The following is a 21,429-nucleotide window of genomic DNA, read 5'->3' on the forward strand; positions in this document are numbered from 1 at the left end:
TTGATGAAGTAACACAATACCGGCTCTTTTCGCTACCTCAGGTAATTGCAAATTTTTCTAAATGGGCATATATTGGGTTTATCCCTCGTGAAGAGTTTCTTGTTGAACCGTAGTCCAAATTTTATGAATTAAATGAAATGTGGGAAAACAACGTTTACTATAAAAGTGATGAGCTACTATTAGCTGCACTGGTGGATCCATCGGCAGTTGGGAAAATATCCTTTTCTGTATAGGGTTCTCTCGATTTATATCATTCCAACCATATAGTTGCTGAAGTTGTGATGCCAGATAATACAGTCTGGCATTAGGAACAGCTAAACCTCCTCCATCCTTAGGCAACTGTAGCATTCCTAATCTAATCCGAGGGTGTTTATATCTCCAAATAAGAGCTCTAAACAAAATATCTATTTGTCTAAAAAAATTCTGAGGCAAACATACAGGACATTATGTAAAAAGTATAGTAGTTGTGGCATCCAAACCATCTTTATCAAATTGGCTCTGCCGACTACTGTTAAAGGTAACTTACTCCAAATTTTCCCCACTTGTTTAAAGCGCTTGCGTAGTGGAACTAAATTCCTCTCTACATATGTGCTCACTTGTGATGTAACTTGAATGCCTAGATATTTAAATGTAGAGACTACAGTTATTTGAGACGCTGATATTGGCAGAAGAGTCACCAAGGAGTCCTTACCCTCAGCCTACATCCTTACCAAAAACCTCAGTTTAATCCTCAACTCTAATGCCGCGTACACACGGGCGGACTTTTCGACCGGACTGGTCCGACAAACTTTCCAGCGGACTTTCGACTGACTTTTGACGGACTTCCGACAGACTTGCTAACAAACGGACTTGCCTACACACAATCACACCAAAGTCCGACGGATTTGTACGTGATGACGTACGACCAGACTAAAATAAGGAAGTTGATAGCCAGTAGCCAATAGCTGCCCTAGCGTGGGTTTTTGTCCGTCGGACTAGCATACAGAAGAGCGGATTTCTGGGTCTGGCGGAGTTACGACGTAAAGATTTGAAGCCTGTTCCAAATCTAAAGTCCGTCAGATTTGCGACTGGAAAAGTCCGCTGAAGGTCCGGTGAAGCCCACACACAATCCGATTGTCCGCCAGATTTGGTCCGTCGGCGTCCGTCAGACCAGTCCGGTCGAAAAGTCCGACCGTGTGTACGCCCCATAAGTCAACCAAACCCAATTTCTGATCCTACTCTTCATTCAAACTTCTAACCACGAGGCCAAAAAGCCATACTTTTGACGTGGAAACAAGTCTAAGCGACTTAACTATGCACAAAAACATAGGAGCTGAGGTGCAGAAAATGGCAGCAGGTGCTCTGGACTGATGAGTCAATTTAAAATATTTGGCTGTAGTTGGAAGAAGTTAGTTGGTGAAGGTCTGGACAGTAGTACAATAATGAGTGTGTGCAGGCAACAGTGAAACATGGTGGAGGTTCCTTGCAAGTTTGGGGCTGCATTTCTGCAAATGGAGTTGAACATTAGGTTAGGATGGCGTTCTCAATGCAGAGAAATACAGTGATTGGCCCCAAATGTATTCTGCAGCAGGACAACAACCCCAAACATACAACCAATGTCATTAAGAACTATCTTCAGCGTAAAGAAGAACAAGGAGTCCTGGAAGTGATGGTTGGCCCTCATGGAGCCCTAGAAGACCTAGAAGAATTGATGCTGTTTTTAAGGCAAATGGCGGTCTCACCAAATATTGATTAGATTTAGATTTGTCTTCTTTTCATTTGCTTTCCATTTTGTTAGTTAATAAAAATAAACTATTAACCCTTCTATTTCTGAAAGTATTCTTCATTTACAGCATTTTTTCACACCTGCCTAACACTTTTGCACAATGGTATATATATATATATATATATATACAGTATGTGCAGAGACAGCTGGCAACATTCTACTACTGACAAAGTCCATCTTGCTCTGTCTTTCAGCAAAAGGCAATCTCATTCTTAGATTCTTTGGCAGTAACTCAAGTTATTAAAAACTAGAGCATCTCTCTGTGTTTCAATCAAGGTCTACCCAAGTGTCATTGTGATTGAACGCAGCTGCTGTTCAATGAAATGCTCTTTGTCTCTGAAGAAGAATATTCTGTTATATCCATATAGTATTGAGCTGGAAAGGTAAAGTGTAACTTCTTATGAAATGTTTATTTTATATTAAAATTAAAATTAAATGTTTATTTTATATTAAAATTTTCTTTTATATTAAAATGTAATCCAAAATAATTTCCAGTGTGAGAAGAACTGTGATCTACATAGTCCAAGAGGTTCAGTAATTGTGCATTCATCGAATTCTGCAAATTATACCTAAAAAGGAATTCCAGACAAAACTAATTTCAATAATAAATATGCAATGTGGATATTATTCTATTTGCTGTGGGTGGCCCGGAAAGCTCTCTTACCGAGACTCCCAGAAGTGCTGATTTTTCTGTAGAATTACAATACAGATATTTTTGCTGTTCGTAGCAAGCAGGGTTTTTGTAAGTATTATTAAAATGGATTTCCTGCCTGCCTTTAGTTTAGAAGTACCAGGTGGTGACAGGGTCTCTTTAACTCTCATCTAGGCAAATCCTTTAATTTCCAATCGAAAAGTGCTGAATGAGTGATTCTCTTTATTCATTTATGACTAGTCAATGCCATGTTTTATGTTGGCGTAGAGTTATTTTTGAGCCGCAGAGTGGGAATATAGGTATCAGAAGTAAATCTTATTGTTTCTTTTTGCCCCGGCAAAGGTTCAAATAACATATTATTATAGCATCACCATAATGTTTGCTCAAAAAATCACTTCTCTCCATAATGAAGGTGAACAAGTGAAGAACACAGATTATAGAAAAACCTCATAAAAGACAATTCTGTTCCTTCTGCACTGCCTTGTTGAATAGTTGAAGATAATAGTTCTCCCCCCACAATTCCTTTTTTTCTGTGTTTTAGGGTCATGGGTGCTTTAAAAAAAAGTTGCCTAAGTTATAGTTTCTACGAAAAATTATATATCCCAGTACATACAGTAAAAATGGTAAGGTAATCTACTCACCAGCGTACTCTCCAGCCACTCCATGACATAAAAGGCTGTGGTGTTGGGTATTTGGTTTCTCAAAGCTTCCCGTTCCTGCGGACTTTCCACCATTTCAAGGGATATTTTTAACTCCTCTACTAGATGCAAAATTGTTATGGTTCCAAAGTATTCCACTGGCATCGACGATCCCATTTCAAAGACTCCATTGGCAAACTCTGTGACTGCCTTTGTCCCTGTTGGCAATAAAGGAGTATATTAACATGTTGGTTTTTCTTTGTGTGTTTAAACAGAAACTATTGTGGTTTTGGATCAATTTTATAATAAAGCGGATTAAGACTCGGGCAACATTATAATTTCAACAGTGTTATGCCCTGTACACAGGATCGGACATTGATCGGACATTCCGACAACAAAATCCTAGGATTTTTTCCGACGGATGTTGGCTCAAACTTGTCTTGCATACACACGGTCGCACATAGTTGTCGGAAAATCCGATCGTTCTGAACGATGTGATGGAAAACACATACGTCGGGACTATAAACGGGGCAGTAGCCAATAGCTTTCGTCTCTTAATTTATTCTGAGCATGCGTGGCACTTTGTGCGTCGGTTGGAATTTACGCAAACGGTTGGAATTTACGCAAACGGATTTTGTTGTCGGAAAATTTTATAGCCTGCTCTCAAACTTTGTGTGGCGGAGATTCCGTTGGAAAAAGTCCGATGGAGCCCACACACGGTCAGAATTTCCGACAACAAGCTCCGATCGCACATATTCCGTCGGAAAGTCTGACCGTGTGTACAGGGCATAAGACAAGTAATTTGTGAGTGATATAGCACTGACTGTACACTTTCTGCCACTGCTTTTTTGCTTAGGACCACGTTTTCATCCTTTCCACAGTGCTATGTAGAAGTCTTATGCCGCGTACACATGGTCGGACTTTCCGACGGGAAATGTTGGATGTGAGCTTGTTGGTGGAAAGTACGACCGTGTGTATGCTCCATCGAACATTTGTTGTTGGACTTTCCGGCAACAAATGTTTGCTAGCAGGTTATCAAATTTTCCGCCAACAAAACTTTGTTGTCGGAAAGTCCGATCGTGTGTACACAAGTCCATAGCACAAAAGTTCACGCATGCTCGGAATCAAGCAGAAGGAGCTGCACTGGCTATTAAACCTCCTTTTTCTCGGCTCGTCGTATGTTTTGTTCATCACCATGTTCTCAAGTTCGTAGTTGTTGACCAACATTTGTGTGACCGTGTGTATGCAAGAAAAGTTTGAGCCAACAACCTTCTAACAAAAATCCACGGTTTTGTTGGCGGAAAGTCCGATCGTGTGTATGGGGCATAATGCTGTGTACACACGGGCGGACTTTTCGACCAGACTGGTCCGACGGAATGTATCCGTCGGACAATCCAACCGTGTGTGGGCTTCATCGGACCTGCAGCGGACTTTTTCGGTCGAAAATCAGACGGACGTTAGATTTAAAACATTTTTCAAATCTTTCCGACGGATTCGAGTCTGGTCGAAAAATCAGTTCGTCTGTATGCTAGTCCGACGCTAGGGCAGCTATTGGCTACTGGCTATGAACTTTCTTATTTTAGTCAGGTCGTACGTCATCACGTACCAATCCGTCAGACTTTGGTGTGATTGTGTGTAGGCAAGTCCGTTCGTTCGAAAGTCCGTCGGAAGTCCATCAAAAGTCCGTCGGAAAGACTGTCGGACCTTTGATGCCGAAAAGTCTGCCTGTGTGTACATGGCATTTGAGTCCATCTCAGTGACTGGGTCTCTCTAGATCAGCCATTCTCAACCATGGTTCCGTGGAAACCCAAGGGTTCCTCCAAAGGTTTCTAGGGTTTCCTAGAGCTGTGGCTGGAGATCCCCCTGACCTCAAATAAATTGGTTTCTGCAGGGGTTCCTCAAGACCTGAAAAAATTATCAAAAGGGTTCCTCTGGGGTCAAAAGTTTTAGGAAGGGTGCTTTGGATGCTCACGATCTTTGATGGCTTAAAGGAGTTACTGATTGGCCAATTTACTTCACTATATTTCAGTCTAATTACTGACCTACTATGTTCTATATAATTGGGAAGATGAGGGATGGTCTTATGGTAGAAATGCCCTGAACGGGGATTTCCCGCAGTCACAGATTACTTTTTTTTCAAAGGAATTTAAGATTTTCATATTTCACCACTTGGTGTCCCCACAACACTGGCTGAATAGCAAAAGTCTGGAAATATGTACAAAATAATCATGACGAAGTGCTAGAGCAAGCAACATTACCAAGAAAGCATATAACTAAATAACATGAACCTACTAATGAATGTTCACTGCAATGGCCTATCTACCTAAATTCTACCTAAATTCTTGTGTGTTGTGAAGATGCTGCCAAGGTAAATCATATCTTATAAAGTCAGCAGTTTCTAATTTCTAATGGATGTTGGTCAGATGTTTACACTTCAGACTGCACAATAGGCATTGCAAGGGAAACCCTACTTCTCTCTGATACGTTTTTATCATTAGTTATCATGTAATAATTTAATTTATTATTTTTATTATTAATTATTATACATTTTAATTCATGAAATAAAATAAATCATTTTATATTATGGCAATATAGAAGGACTGGGAACATCTTTACTGCAGAAGAATGAGATTCCAAAGTAGATGGGAACACACCCAGGAACTATGCCAGGAGGTCTCAGGAGGTCTATGCCAGGAGGTCTCATTACCAAATCCCCAAGAGACCTCCTCAGGGCTGCTGTTGCCGCTGAACTGAAAAGGCCCTCCCTCCCCAGAAAATATCAAAACAATATTTTCGCTAAAATCATTATTAGCGGACACAAACACAACAAACATTACAAAATTCCTGCTAAATCTAAAGAATAAAACTGCACTGAGTTCATAAATAAAGCTCTATGTGTGAATGAGATCCTGGGGCTCATACACTCTGGCCTGTACAGTGTGAATCAGTGTTTGTTTTTTATGTATGACTGGAGCTTTGTGAGTGTTACGCTATGGGGACGAATATAGACGGAGGTCCTAATTTAACAGGGTTCTGGGTGTAGGTGTATGGCCCAGAACACAGACAATGTGCATTTGGGGCCACTCACCCTAATCTGCACACCTGTCAAGTTGGGACCTGTGGCTGCACCCGTAAAGCCGCTGCGTCCCCATAGAGTAACAGGTGGCTTCAACCACAGAAACCGCTCTTTTATACAGTACTGGCCAGGGAACCTATGTGAATGAGACCTTACTTTTTTTTTCTTTTTTTTCTTATTATTTTTTTACAATGACCGTATTTATCGGCGTATAACATGCACAGGCGTATAACACGCACATTCATTTTAAGAGGGAAGTTTCAGGAAAAAAACAAAATTTTAAATAAGGAACTTTGAATCAAAATAAGTGTCAGTGCCCATCTGCAGCCTCACCATTGCCACCAATGCAGCAGCCTCACCATTGCCTTTAATACAGCAGCCTCAACATTGCCATCAGTTCAGCCTGATCGATGCCCATCTGCAGCCTAGAGGGGACAGTGAGGGGGGGCGGGATGAGCAACAACAGATTACATACAGATTACATACAGTGAAAATCTCCTATGATAGACAGAACAGTGGTCCAATGGTGGCCCAGGAGACGGGACTTCCTATTACAGAGGCTGCCAAGTAAACACTAGATTCCCACTGTATGTAATCTGATGTCGCTCGTCCCGCCCCCATCCCTGTCCCCTCCGAGGGAGCTAAAATTGAAGTATTGGCGTATAACATACACATACTATTTGCACCCAATTTTCAGGGTGAAAAAGTGAGTGTTATACGCTAATAAATACAGTAAAAAAAAAAAGCTGAAATTTAGAGTGAATGTACAGAGGCTTACTGTTCATTCACAAATGTAAGCATAGTAAACACGTTTTACTATGCTTCAGTTATGAATGAACACAGTACCGGTACCGTTCACTCACTGTGTTCATTCAGTAAAGGAATATGACATACTGTATTTATTGGCGTATAACACTCACTTTTTCACCCTAAAAATTGGGCGCAAATAGTATGTGCGTGTTATACGCCAATACTTCAATTTTAGATGCCTCGGAGGGGACAGGGAGGGGGGCGGGATGAGCGCTGTCAGATTACATACAGTGAGAATCTCCTGTTTACTTGGCGGCCTCTGTAAAAGGAAGTCCCGTCTCCTGGGCCGCCATTGGACCACTGTTCTGTCTATCATAGGAGATTCTCACTGTATGAAATCTTTCGGCGCTCGTCCCGCCCCCCTCCCTGTCCCCTCTAGGCTGCAAATGGGCATCAATCAGGCTGCACTGATGGCAATGGTGAGGCTGCTGCATTGATGGCAATGGTGAGGCTGCTGCATTGATGTGGATTGATGAGGTTGCATTGATGGCACTGCAGATGGGCATTGATGGGGCTGCATTGGTGGCAATGGTGAGACTGCAGATGGGCACTGACCCTTATTTTGCTTCAAAGTTCCTCATTTAAAATTAATTTTTTTTTCCCTGAAACTTCCCTCTTAAAGTTAATCTGCGTGTTATACACCTGTGCGTGTTATACGCCGATAAATACGGTATTTATACCCCACCGCTTTCTATCCTGAAACAATCCCTGTGTGTCCGCAGCAGCTGACGGGAGGGAGAGGAGGGATAGCCAGCAGCACTGTGGTGAAAAGGGGAGTGCAGCGGGGCATGGGAAGCAGAGGGAAGGGGGATTGTGGACAGGAGGGGGTGATCGGCGAGGAAGGGAGGCAATTACTGGAACCAATCGCCTTGTAGTTTACCCCTGCAGCAGCTGAAAGCTGGCGAGAAGGAGAGGAAGAGAAGCCAGCTCTTAGCTGTTGCAAGGGAGCCACAAATGAATTGGTTCTAGTAACTGCCCCCCCCCTCCTACCCCACCGATCATCCTTCCCCCTCGTCCATGATCCCCTTCCTCCTGCTCGTCAGCTGCTCAGGCCCCCCTGTTGAACTGATGGGGCCCAGGCTCCATACAGGAGGGCTGGTAGTACCCCTTATTGGGGGCCCTGCTCTTCCTATAACAAATAGCACCAAGCTAGTGGAACAATCCAGATAGAATGTATTGTTCACTATATCCATTAATCACCCAATGTACTTCAAGAGTTCTAGAGGGCTCCTTAATTAAAGGCCTGTCTTTTTTTGTTTCCGTCCACATGGCAGTTTTAGATGTTCCAGGTCCACCTTTCACATTTTTCAAAATATTAAATAAATTGAAAACCCAGGAAGAAGAGTGGCACAATAGATGTGCAGATCCAGAAACTCAAGTTTCTGGATCTCACCAACAGAGGCCTTGACAGATATAGAGGCCTTCACAGATATAGGAAAACGTCAAATGGGATCTCACCAACAGAGGCCTTGACAGATATAGGACATAGGAAAACGGTTTAATGTCAAACTCCTGGAAGACAGCTAAACACATTGTTGAAATACATATATAGGAGATGTTTTATCTGCAAAAAATCTTTATATTTGTCCAGAAAATCTTGAGACATACATAGATCTACTAGACAAAAGAGCCAGGTCGGTGACCTGACATTTCCCTTCTGCAGTTTAGCAGTACAGCTTGATCACTTCCCTGCCCTCATTCTGTGTTTGGACAATAAGATAGTGGCAGAAGCACAGTAATAATTCATTCCTTTTTTTTACTCTGCTGTCTCTTTCTGTGAGATATAACTCACCAGTTCTTATGCATGACATAATGCTGCTGTTCAAAGGATTACAGGGGACTAAAATCCAAGCAATTACCCAGGCTACATTTTAAAATGCATTTAATCATTTTTAATGAAGACATTTGTAGTAATTGGCAGTTTCTATGCAACTGCCATTCAGCTTTAATTCCCTGACATTTATAATATTTACATTTGCAATGGACTGCTCCTTTACAGAGAGAACTTAAATCAGAACAAAAAGTCAATATTAATTATAAGTTATAGGATTGTGACTTTTTTTTTTTTTTTTTTAACTCAAAATGCGAAACTGCCTCAAGTATTTGCCAAAGTATAGAAATCCAGAGCGGAGTATCAGACAAAAACCAGATGAAGAGTCCAAGATCATTTTAATAATTGGTAAAAAAAAAGTCTACAAAACAGTCAACGCATCTTGGGGGCAACACTACTCCCCCCTTCATCAGGGCTCAACACAGATCTGTGATCTATATAAGAACCAGTATTGAGCTCTCCACACGGAGTAACAACTTGACATCAGTTATTAAGCAGCAATGGAAGCTCCATGGCTGCTCAGAAAGGGGTTTGCTGTTGCCCCTGAAATGCATTTACTGCTTTTATATGACTTTTTGTACCAACAATTAAAATTATCTTGTACTCTTTCTTCCTGTTTTGGTCTGGCTCATCTTTCTGTATTTCTATGGCTTGAGCTACTGTTGGGTGCTCACCAAGGGAAGCCTTGGTGTTTGGGAGCTTCCTCGCCAAAGGTATTGAACATGCTTGAAGTTTTCCTTCATCTGACTTCATGCACGTCTGAAAGTTCCCAGAGCGTCTTGGAGTATGTTGTTCTGGAGTCGAGTGTGTGTCTTGCCCAGCCTTTCTCAACTAGGGTCCCGTGGAACCCTAGAGTTCCTCAAAAGGTTTCTATGGGTTCCATGAGCAATGAGCAACTTCTGCCTCGTAGGTGAGTAACTACTTACACCAATGATCTTTTAGCTATTTGTAAGCATGATATTCTTCCCAATAATTTTTCCCAATTCTACAAATGTAAGGAACATTTCTCCCAGTAATCAGCATGCTAATGTACCATGAGCTGTAGATATAGTATTTATTGCAAAGCAGGGGTTCCCCGAGACCGGAAAGTTATTTCAAGGGTTCCACCATGTTGAGAAAGGCTAGTCTAGCCAGTTACTGATCCCCAATCCATTGAATCTATATTAACTTTCTTTTCCATTAGACTTGATTTCAGTAAATCAACCCCACTGTAACCAATGCATTTTAGACTTTACCACTGGCTTGGCACTCTATGACCCCTTTCACACAGGGGCACTTTTCAGGTGTTATAGCGCTAAAAATTAGCGCCTGTAAAGCTCCTGAAAAGCGCCTCTCAAGCCACCCCAGTGTGGAAGCCCGAGTGCTTTATCATTGGGGCGGTGCGCTTGCAGAACGGGAAAAAAGTCCTGCAAGCAGCACCTTTAGGGCGGTGCGGGAGTGGTGTATACAGCGCTCCCAAATCGCCCTGCCCATTGAAATGAATAAACGCGGATGCTATTAACCCTTTCTTCGGCCGATATCAGTGGCTGAAAAGCGCCGCTATAAAGCGCCGGTAAAACTAGCGGCGCTTTACCGCTAATGCCCGCACTGCCCCAGTGTGAAAGTAGACTTAGTATAACTTTCCAGTGTGTAACATGAGAGGTATGTTTTAAACGTTCTTATGAATGTGAAATATTCGTTCTGCTTTTTCTCTACTTTTTAATGCTGTGCTAACCTTTAGGCTCAGTTCACACGATGACCGGCATATGAATCGCACAGGAACCGCACCACATTCCTGTTCAATTCACATGTAATTGAATGCAGTTTGATTTGAGCCCATTCATTTTGAACGGACTCAAATCGCACCACATGCAGAAATTTTGGAACCACACTGCAATCAGATCGCATGGTCGTTTTGCACCATCCGATGCCAGCAAACGCACTGCGTTTGTGACTTGCATTTGAGATGTCATTAGGATTACACTGCAGAATACAAAAGCAGTGCGATTTGAATGCAGTGTGGGAAACACGTACGGATTGCGGCATTTCACGCAACGCATTAGTGTGACCCTAGCCTCAATTAACATGGTGAATTCTAGCTCAGTAGGAAATGAACATTCTCATAACATACCCAATATCCCACACATTTGCACCGTAACTTGTGTTTATCAGCTACTTGCCAACACTCTGTTTACAGAAATAACAAAAGCTGAAACAAAGCAGAAATTGCGGTTTTCTGTGTGCCAATTAACGAGTAAAAGGATCGTTTCTGACAAGGCGGCACCTTTATTAATAGTAAAGAGGGGAGAAGGAGACTTTCCAAGCAGCATGAACAGGGCTGCAGGCCATGTCAGTCCTGTCACATCCACTCAGCTTCTTACCAACATTCAAATTATTTTGATTAGACATGTTGACTTGAAGGAACCACTTTAAAGGAAAATGTGAAAAAGTATGTGCAAACATTCATCTGGCCGGTCGAAATTCTTTGTTGTGTAGATATTATTCTTCTACTAAATAAAAGACAAAGGAACCAGAAATTATGAGGACAAGTCTGGACAAAATAAATTAAAAGTCAGCAGCTACAAATACTGTAACTGCTGACTTTTAATAAAGACACTTACCTGTCCAGGGATCCAGCGATGTCCTCACACGAGCAGATTTGTCAATCGGCTTCGGGTGCAGGCGCCGGCATTTTCACTAAGGGAAAGCTTCACAAATGCGCGAGTCGTGCTGCGCTTTCTGAATGGTTCCGCCATCTTCTGGGACCTGTGTGTGTCCCGGAAGGCAGCAGGGGGGAGGAGGAGGGGTCGGAAAAACTCAAAGATCGCCGCGGCAATCTTATCCAGAAGTGGAAGCGGGTACCTGTCAAAACCAAATACTGCTCCCCTCTTAACCCCAAAAGTGGCAAATGTGGCAGTGGAGGGGGGAGGGGACAAGCAGGCAGAGCTTCCCCTTTTGAGTAGAGTTCTACTTTAAAGAGGAATTCCAGTTTTAGGCATAATGTTTTTTTTAAGAACATTGGTAGATTACTACACAGTGGGGTTGATTTACTAAAACTGGAGAATGCAAAAATCTGGTGCAGCTCTACATATAAACCATTCCATTTTTTTTAATTTCAAAGCTTAATTGAACAAGCTGAAGTTAGAAGCTGATTGGCTACCACGCACAGCTGCACTCTCCAGTTTTAGTGAATCAACCCCCTTGCATGTATAAATTCATAGTAAATGGATACAATTGGTCCAGTTTGTATATGTCTGTCCTTTCTCTCTTCCTAACAATATGGGGGTTGATTTACAAAACCTGGAGAGTGCAAAATCTGGTGCAGCTGTGCATGGGAGCCATTCTAGGCCAATATGTATACTGCTACATATTTTTGATAAAACAATCCCAATAAGTGTATATTAATTGGTTTGTGCAAAAGTTATAGTGTCTACAAACTATGGGATATTTTTATCTATTTTCTATTTTTTACCAGTAATGGTGGCGATCAGCGACTTATAGCAGGACTGCGATATTGCGGCTGACATTCCTACACTAACTGATACTTTTACAGTGACACTAACACACTTTACATTATACTGTTAACACTAATGCCCTGTACACACGGTCGGACATTGATTGGACATTCCGACAACAAAATCCATGGATTTTTTCAGACGGATGTTGGCTCAAACTTGTCTTGCATACACACGGTCACACAAAGTTGTCGGAAAATCCGATCGTTCTGAATGCGGTGACGTAAAACACGTATGTCGGGACTCTAAATGGGGCAGTAGCCAATGGCTTTCATCTCTTTATTTATTCTGAGCATGCGTGGCACTTTGTGCGTCGGATTTGTGTACACACGATCGGAATTTCCGACAATGGATTTTGTTGTCGGAAAATTTTATAGCAAGCTCTCAAACTTTGCGTGTCGGAAATTCCTATGGAAAATGTGTGATGGAGCCTACACACGGTCGGAATTTCCGACAACAAGGTCCTATCACACATTTTCCATCGGAAAATTGTGTGTACAGGGCATAATACTGTGATCAGTGCTAAAAATATGCACTGTCACTGTACTAATGGCACTGGCTGGAATGGGGTTAACATCAGGGGTGATCAAAGGGTTAACTGTGTGCCTAGCCTGTGTTTTACTGTACTGTGTGAGGTGCTTTTACCAGGGGAAGAGATGGAATTTATTGACTGCTTTGCAAGGACACAAAGTAGTTCATGCACTTCAATGTTAACCCTCAAAAGTTGAATAAAAGTCGTACCTGAATGTTTTATATGCAACAGTGGGTCCTACTTTGCAGAGGGTCAACAAATCACATCTAAATCGCACCCTACCAAAGTTGCATTTCCCGTGTGTATCATCCATTTTTTCCCCAGTATTAACAAGCTAACCATTGGCTAAAAATAATTAAAATTTGACTTTTTCGGCCAGAAATGCTCAAAAATGTCTGTACTAAGCCTAGAAAAAAAAACCTGTAAAAACATACGCAGAAAAGACTTCAGTCCCTCTTTAATACATTGAGATATCACAGGCAATCAGGGGATTTCCAGTTCTCTCTCACATCCTCTTGTCAATGAGAGATGACACTGGAGATGAGGTTGGGATAGAAGAGGACTGTACCGAGTTCTGATCTAGGTCTTGTTTGTTCTACCATTGTCAATGTTGATTTAGAAACGAGTTCAAGCAGGGCAAGTGAAGGTTATGTGTCTAAAACGAATGTGCTCTGGTTAATTTTTAATACTTTTTACTTTTTCCCAGAACAGATCGGACCCTGCTGATTTGGGAATTATTTTGTTAATGAGTGGTAAACATAGAGCCACTTAACGAGCTTCCAGCCATGATTAATTAACCCAAGGCGGACACGGCAATCCTTCCTGTAAAATTCCACAGCAAGGTCCAAAGCCGACTAAAGTACACCAAGGTTTTTTTTTTTAAGCTAATGTAGAGTAGTGCTAAAGATGCCAACAAATGTGAGAAAGATCTTTCCATAAACTTGTACAAACATTTTGGCATAACACTCATGTTCATACAATGAACAGACACCCAGCCTTATCTCAGGGAAATATTAGAACTGGTCCAGGAAAATACATTATGGACAACTGATTTTTTCCCATAAGAAAGGTCAGTGTGTCAAAAATATGGAGGAGCATTATTTATCCATCAAAAAAAAAAAAAAAAAATTATTCGGACATTTGTGGGTGGTTTGGGTAACATTTCATGACTCTGAGCAGCTTAAAGCTGGAGATGTGTGGTTAGACCTTCGTTCAAATGTTCTCAGGAAATTCTGAAAAATAGTTCAGATTATTGGATGATGTCATCATTGAGTCAAACAAATGTTATCGAGATCATCTACTTGAATGGTTCCCATGATGTATTAAACAGGTTTCTTCTTTACTTATGAAATCAATGACTGAACTGTTTATTTAAAGGGGATGACCAAACCTTTTTTTAGCTATTCTTTTCTTTTGGGGTCACATGAGTACATTTAGTAATGCATTCCTGTGACGCAGAGTTAATTGATAGTGGGCTATTTTATTCATTCAGATAATAAATTAGAAAAAAATTGCCATCCTTCACCTTTGATTTTTCTTGTCTCTGAAATTTGCACCCAATAAAGGGTTCATTCACTTTTCCAAAAAAAAAACTGAAAAGGTCAATGAAATGTTTTCTTTTAGTTTCTGTTACAATATTTTGCAAATCAATAATTTTTCTTCTGATGAGGCTGCACTAATGGGCACTGATATGCTGCACTGATGGGCACTGATATGCTGCACTGATGAGGCTGAACTGATGGGCACTGATGAGGCTGCACTAATGGGCACTGATATGCTGCACTAATGGGCACTGATATGCTGCACTGATGGGCACTGATGAGGCTGCACTGATGGGCACTGATGAGGCTGCACTGATGGGCACTGATGAGGCTGCACTAATGGGCACTGATATGCTGCACTGATGGGCACTGATGAGGCTGCACTGATGGGCACTGATGAGGCTGCACTAATGGGCACTGATATGCTCCACTGATGGGCACTGATGAGGCTGCACTAATGGGCACTGATATGCTGCACTGATGGGCACTGATGAGGCTGCACTGATGGGCACTGATGAGGCTGCACTAATGGGCACTGATATGCTCCACTGATGGGCACTGATGAGCTGCACTAATGGGCACTGATATGCTGCACTGATGGGCACTGATGAGGCTGCACTAATGGGCACTGATATGCTGCACTGATGGGCACTGATGAGGCGGCACTGATAGGCTGCACTGATCAGCAATGATGGGCGCTGATAAGCTGCACTGATTTGCACTGATGGGGCTGCACTAATTATCAGTGCCCTGATTATCAGTGTGAACAATGTGCTCACAGCCTTGCCGGTTATCGGCTCTCCTTTTCTCACACAGACACCAAAGGGGGCGCGCAGAGGACGGGATTCTGGGAGGCCATCCATGGACGGCCTTACAGAACTGGACGACCGCGCTGTAGCCATCTTTTGGCTATAGTGCGCTATTGATGTGGTTAAACCCTTTCCACCTCTCTGGTCCCTACTGTACTTACTTCCATGGTTATTGAGCTGTTAGTACCCACGTAGCCGATATAGTGACCCGAGAATTTGAAATCTCTGCTCTACTTTCAGGGCAAATCATAGTGATTCTAATTGGTCAGTGCCAACATGAGATTGCTTTAAACCAATTTGAATTTCTCTAATCTGTCCCAGAAGCCCTATAGAAGGAAAGGGAAAGAAGAGCTGGATTTCAAATCCCTGGACTACTACACTGGCTGTGTGGGCACTGACAGCTCATCAACCACAGAGGTAAGTACAGAGTGGTGGGGAGAGTGTAAGATGTCAGTTCTCTTTTACATTTTTTCTGAGAAAGGTGAATTTCCTCTTTAACCATTAGACAATTGAACAAACATTTCTAATGCCTCATACACACAATTGGACTTTCCGCCAACAAAACCGTGGACTTTTGTCTGAAGGGCGTTGGCCCAAACTTGTTTTGCAAACACACGGCCACACAATTGTTACATAGTTGTATCTTTGATCTTAAAAACTACGGGATAATGGTGTTGTGGTAACTTGCCCAAATAAAAAAAAAAAAGCATAATAAAATTATTTTTGATATCACTAGAAAAAAAAAGCCTTTGAAAATTCGTTTGCAATAACTCCATCAGTATCACCAGCAAAGCAGCTTCATTATTATCCCATTAAAGAAGAAGAGAATTGTGCGCTGCATTTGGAGATTTCATAATTTGCCACGTCAATAATGTTAATTCTCCATTACGAGCGCTAGTTTACAGGACTGACCGCTTCTGGCTCGTCCTTGCTTCTGAGCATGCGCGTTTGTACTTTGGACTTTTGTCCGACGGACTTGTGTACATACGATCGGAAAATCCGACAACAGACATTTGTCAGCGGAAAATTTGAAAACCTGCTAGCCAACATTTGTTGGCGGAAAGTCCGACAACAACTGTCTGATGGAGCGTACACACGGTCGGATTTAGGCTGACATCGAACATTTTCCGTCAGAAAGTCCGATCGTGTGTACAGGGCTTAAAACTAAAAATTTTGAACACATTTTTAACCATGTATGGCCAGCTTAAAGGGGTTGTAAACCTTCATGTTTTTTCACCTTAATGCAACAAGTGTTTACAACCCCTTTAAGGTCCTTGAGGGGTGAAAAAGTTGCATGCTGTTGATTGCACCATAGCACACCATAGCACAGCAGTGTTCTTCCTGATTTGGTTGATGTGGTATTGTGATGCATGCACATCGATAAGTTGGTTTCTTTACTTCCCAGAGAAAGTAGAGATTGACATCAACTCAAAAAGGAATTTACAAATCAAACTTTGTATGCGCTATCAAGCCTTTCCCATGGATGAAAGCATTTATCCCACCCTCTAAAGAATCTTTGGATGCCAATGGAAATTATAATATGGGCACAAGGTGTACTGTAGCACTAATACACCGAATGTTTTTGTGTTCATGCTCTAAGGGAGTGACCTCTAGAGCAGCCATCCTCTACCAGGGATCCGGGAAAATCTAGGGTATCTCCAGAGGTTGCTAAGGGTTCTTTGAGCAGTGGCTAAATGATCTCCCATTTGATGGTCCTGCAGGGTCCAACGCCACTTCACATGACATCAATTATCTTTTCAGTTGTCTGTAAGGTTGGCATCCTTTCCACTGGCCACCAACACAATAGCACAATGGGGAGATTGCTGTACTAACATCGAATAATTAGTACAGATACCTCCTCATGAGCTGGTCATTTTAAAAGATACGGTAAAAGATACTTACTGTGTGTACCAACTAGGCTTTACTGTCTCTCTTAACAACTCATGAGATAACATATCAGCCACATAGCAAGTGCACTGTATTCAATGAGGCAGCCGACTCACAATGGAGAAGGAGCAGTAAGGAACAACGTGTAAGAAAGCCCCAGTATGTCATTAGCACATTTTATTTTAATAATAAAACTCCATAAAAATCCTACCTGCTATGATGTCATCCATTTGCTCTAAGGCCGCCTCAAGCATGTGACTGGCATCAGACGCCATGATAGTTGCTGCAAGTTCCCTAACAAATAAAGCAAGAAAAAATACATTTAAGTTTTGGTTCTTTTCCTTAGTCCCCTGCAATAGAAGAAGTGTTATACTCACACCCCTGGAGTCCCATTTCTCCTAACTTCCCTCCATTTACTTTGTAAGACTCTCCAGTATTGGACACTTTGGGAGAGTCAGATGCCTGTGCCCCCCACTGCCTACTATGGTTTCCCCCACCTTTATTTAAATTCTATAGATATTATATTTCCTGTGAAAAACCCCTGATGAAGGAGACAGCATTCATCTCTGAAACGCGTTGGGTTCAGGAAGCTATATCTTCTCTTTGCATGTCTTGTATTCATACATCCACGTTTATGTGCAATATTCTATATGTGTTTTTCAATAAATACTTGATATTTTTCAAATATTGTTTGCTTATGTGGTAGTGCCGGTAAAGTCCCACCCTTAGGGGGTTTCTCTTTGTTCCTTGATACATTTGGGATGTGGCACACCTTTTTGAGTTCTCCTTATCAGAAACCTTTTTCATGATTTCCTCCTCCAACCACCTAGGCCACTCCAGGACTCAGCAGTAACGTAGGGATCAGAGGATGGGGTCACTGCATGCGCCAGGGGACACTGACATTGAATGTCGTTATGTATTCATTAACAGTATGTATTATAAAATGCAGCTAGTATGAGTACCTGTATGTGATTTGTTATAAGCCTTTTGTAATCCCCTATGCTGTAGAAGACTGGGAGAGGGAAGAACAGCATTATGAGCCAATCAGGTGTGCTGAATGCACCTTAGCAGACAAGGAACATGCTAGTAGGAGAGAGTAAGTGAGTAGAAGGAGGAGAGTATCAGCCTGCTGCTTCTCTTTCACTGGCCAATCACAGACTAGAAACAAAGATTTGACCTTGTGGTATTACTTAAAGAAGAACTTTATGGCCCCACCCCCTAACTTATTGGCGCCACCATCCTTTGGGACTTGAAAGAGCCCTGCGGGACATCTGTGCATGTGCAGGTGCCTGATTAGGAAGGTGTGGAAAATGTTGCTTGGTCTGTGAGTGCACCCATTTTTTGCTGCGCACACAGTGCTTCTTACGTGTCAGCTGATAGTGGCCAATAACTATTGCACTAACAGCACTGTCAGCTGTTTCTGGGTCACAGGAGGACAAAAGTAAGTGTCCTCATGTGACTGAGAAGAAAAGTACAGCCAAAAAAGCATTGGCCATATTTCTCTTTAAGCCACTGACCTGGAACAAGTATGTCAAGTAGGACTTTAACTGCGGCATGCATGCAACATATGAAGTCTGAATTTAATTGCAGCATCCTTGTTTCTGGTCACCCATTCAGAACTGCAACCATTGGAACAGCTTGACAGCATGATACCCAGTATTGTCAGCCTATTCCAAGGTGGACATAAATCAATGATAAAAAAAATAAAAAATAAATATGATTTTTTTTTTTTTTTTATTTAAAACTGATTTTTTTTTATTTAAAACAATTTTTTTTTAAATCAAATTTATTTTAATAAAATGTTTTGGAGTAAAAATCTATCTAAAGATAGTTTTCTATTTACGATACATTAATAATTTAGTTTATTCAGCATGAAATGGAGCTTAGTTGTGTAGCACAAGGCTGTATATTCTGCAATATATACATTTTTGGTAAACTCATTCAATGAATCCAAGCTCTGCAAGCTGAGATAACATACACTGCATTGATGTAGTCACACAATTTCACAGTAACCATGAGATAAACCAAAGTTCATAAATATTCCTTTATCCCATTGTTTTGCAAATCTATGTACACTACAAACTGTATGACTGAATCAGTTCTGATATCGCTGTTTTACTAACCTGACAGCTTATTATTATAAATAGGAAACCTTCATTTTGTTTGCAAATGTTAAAAATTCTAAACACCAACAAGAATACGTCCTTACATTTAAAGAGCACCTGTCATTTCAGATCTATCATGGCAGCGCCTGTTAGCGGCATCCACTCACCTGCCGCCACCACATCCCTCACCTTGTTGTGTCAATGCCGCATCACCAGCCGCCCCATTAAAGGGAATGGGACTGTCGGTGAGTCAACAGCGGGTCAGAGGAGGAGCTGCTGCGGGACAAAGATGACAGTTACACTTTAAAAATCATGATTTAAAGCAAGTCTTTTTACTAGTGATTTAAATCGACTTGATTTGAATCAAATCTCAAAAATGAAGATCATGGACATTCTTAGGAAATCCAAATTTCAAAGGACAGCCTTTTTGAAAAAAGGATAATCTTTGTAAATCAGGAACAGCTGGAAAATACACTACAGGTTTATGTTTACACAGCCCTGGGTGAAAACTAATGCACCAAACTGACAGATTATCTATTTGTGGAGTTTGTCTGCCCATTGATCTGAAAATGTTCCCCCGAATCCACATCATATTTTGTGCCAGTGATAGATTACATAACCCGATCATGTCATGTTGTACTGATTACTGTGCTGAGCCACAGCAGAGGTGACATTGATTTTTTGGTTTAAAGGGAAAACCCAGGCTGAATGTTTTAAACCGGGACTCCTAGTAAGTAGAACAAATTTGTCCCATAGATAAATTGTCTAATAAAGAATAACAATTTTGTCCCTCAAGTAGGCTCTCCTATACATCACATGTATCACTGGCACTTCCAAAGTATACAGATTCTTTCAAACGATCATTACCCTTCCATGGGTCAAGACCAAAGGGACAATGAACTTGGATTTTTTTAGAACAATGCTCTGCAGTTACAAAGGTCTTGTAAAGCACAACCTGCTGGTACATCTTTTATTGCAGCCTGACCATAAAAGCCTGGGATTCCCTAGTGCAGTGGTCATCAACCATTGGTGTGCGCAGCCTATTGCATTAGGGTGTGCACCCCAAAGTTCAAACACACATGCACAGTAGAGCAGTGGATGGTGTCAGTAGGGATGAGATTGGTGTCAGTAGTTTTTTTTTTAAATTATTTTATTTATTTATTTTTTTTACAATATTTTTTTTTTTTTTTTTTATTATGTTTGTATATTGTTTGTTATAATTTTTTTATTTTTTTTTACAATTTGTTAGGAGCCCCACTGAGGGGCTTTGGTGTAATAGCAGAGAAAGGAACTGAGGACAGAGATTCCCCAGTCCCTTTCTCTGTAGCCTCAGCTGCCACACGGGTTCAGCAGGGGGAATCTGCATTGCACAGGGGGATTAGGGTGTGCCTAGGCACCCCCGGCACACCCTGTGCGCACGCCTATGTCATCAACTCCTGTCCTCAGGGCCCACTAATAGGCCAGGTTTTATGTATTACCTTGGGGAGATGCAGACTAGAATACTGCAATCACTGAGCAGCAAATGATATCACCTGTGATGTATTTCAGTTATCTTGCAAACCTGGCCTGTTAGTGGGTCTTGTGCAGGGTTGCCAACATCCCGCAGCATTTTTTACTGACAAAACATGGGAAATTTACTGGCAGAGCACCTTTTTTTTTTACTGGCAACCTGAGAAATTACAGAACTCCTATTGAAAACTAACCCTGTGAATATTTGTACAGTATAAACATGATATGGGAATGCTGACAATACCTATAACAAAGTAATTTGCTTGATTTACACTTAAAAAGTCAACACAGCATGGAATTATCAGCCACTGATATTTACTGGCAGTTGTAAAAAAATCACTGATTTTTACAAACTGTCAGTAAATTTACTGGTGGTTGGCAACCCTGCCCCTGAGGACATGGTTGATGACCACTGCCCTAGTGGGACCTTTGTATTTTTATGAATGGCTCTGATCATCAAGCAACCCAGCAGCTGACCTACCTTAATAATATTTGCCTGTGTTCAACCAAACCATGCTGCCGCATGGCACATGTTATATACTTATAAAAGCACTGCATTCTCACTTTTGGGGTTGGTTTACTAAAATTCGAGAGTGCAAAATCTGGTGCAGCTGTGCATCATAGCCAATCAGCTTCTAAAGCCTCGTACACATGATCGGATTGTTGGCCAACAAAACCGTGGAATTTTGTCCGAAGGGCGTTGGCCCAAACTTGTCTTGCATAAACACGGTCACACAGATGTTGGCCAACAATTACGAACGTAGTGACATACTATGTGGT

General features: G+C 41.6%; 1 protein-coding gene across 9 annotated transcripts in view; it reads right to left on the reverse strand.

Moving 5' to 3' along the window:
* The window catches only part of PPFIBP2 (PPFIA binding protein 2), a 346,167-nt gene that overhangs the window by 235,444 nt on the left and 89,294 nt on the right, over positions 1-21,429 (reverse strand). For all 9 annotated transcript variants that reach the window (XM_073604444.1, XM_073604445.1, XM_073604446.1 and 6 more), the window contains exons 3-4: positions 17,247-17,329; positions 3,059-3,273 (exon numbers count right to left, since the gene is read on the reverse strand). In XM_073604444.1, the coding sequence (XP_073460545.1) occupies positions 3,059-3,273; positions 17,247-17,310 (279 nt within the window). In that variant the 5' untranslated portion in view covers positions 17,311-17,329. The remainder of the gene's footprint in view (positions 1-3,058; positions 3,274-17,246; positions 17,330-21,429) is intronic.

The sequence above is a fragment of the Aquarana catesbeiana genome, linkage group LG11, assembly GCF_042186555.1.
Source record: "Aquarana catesbeiana isolate 2022-GZ linkage group LG11, ASM4218655v1, whole genome shotgun sequence".
Taxonomy (NCBI): domain Eukaryota; kingdom Metazoa; phylum Chordata; class Amphibia; order Anura; family Ranidae; genus Aquarana; species Aquarana catesbeiana.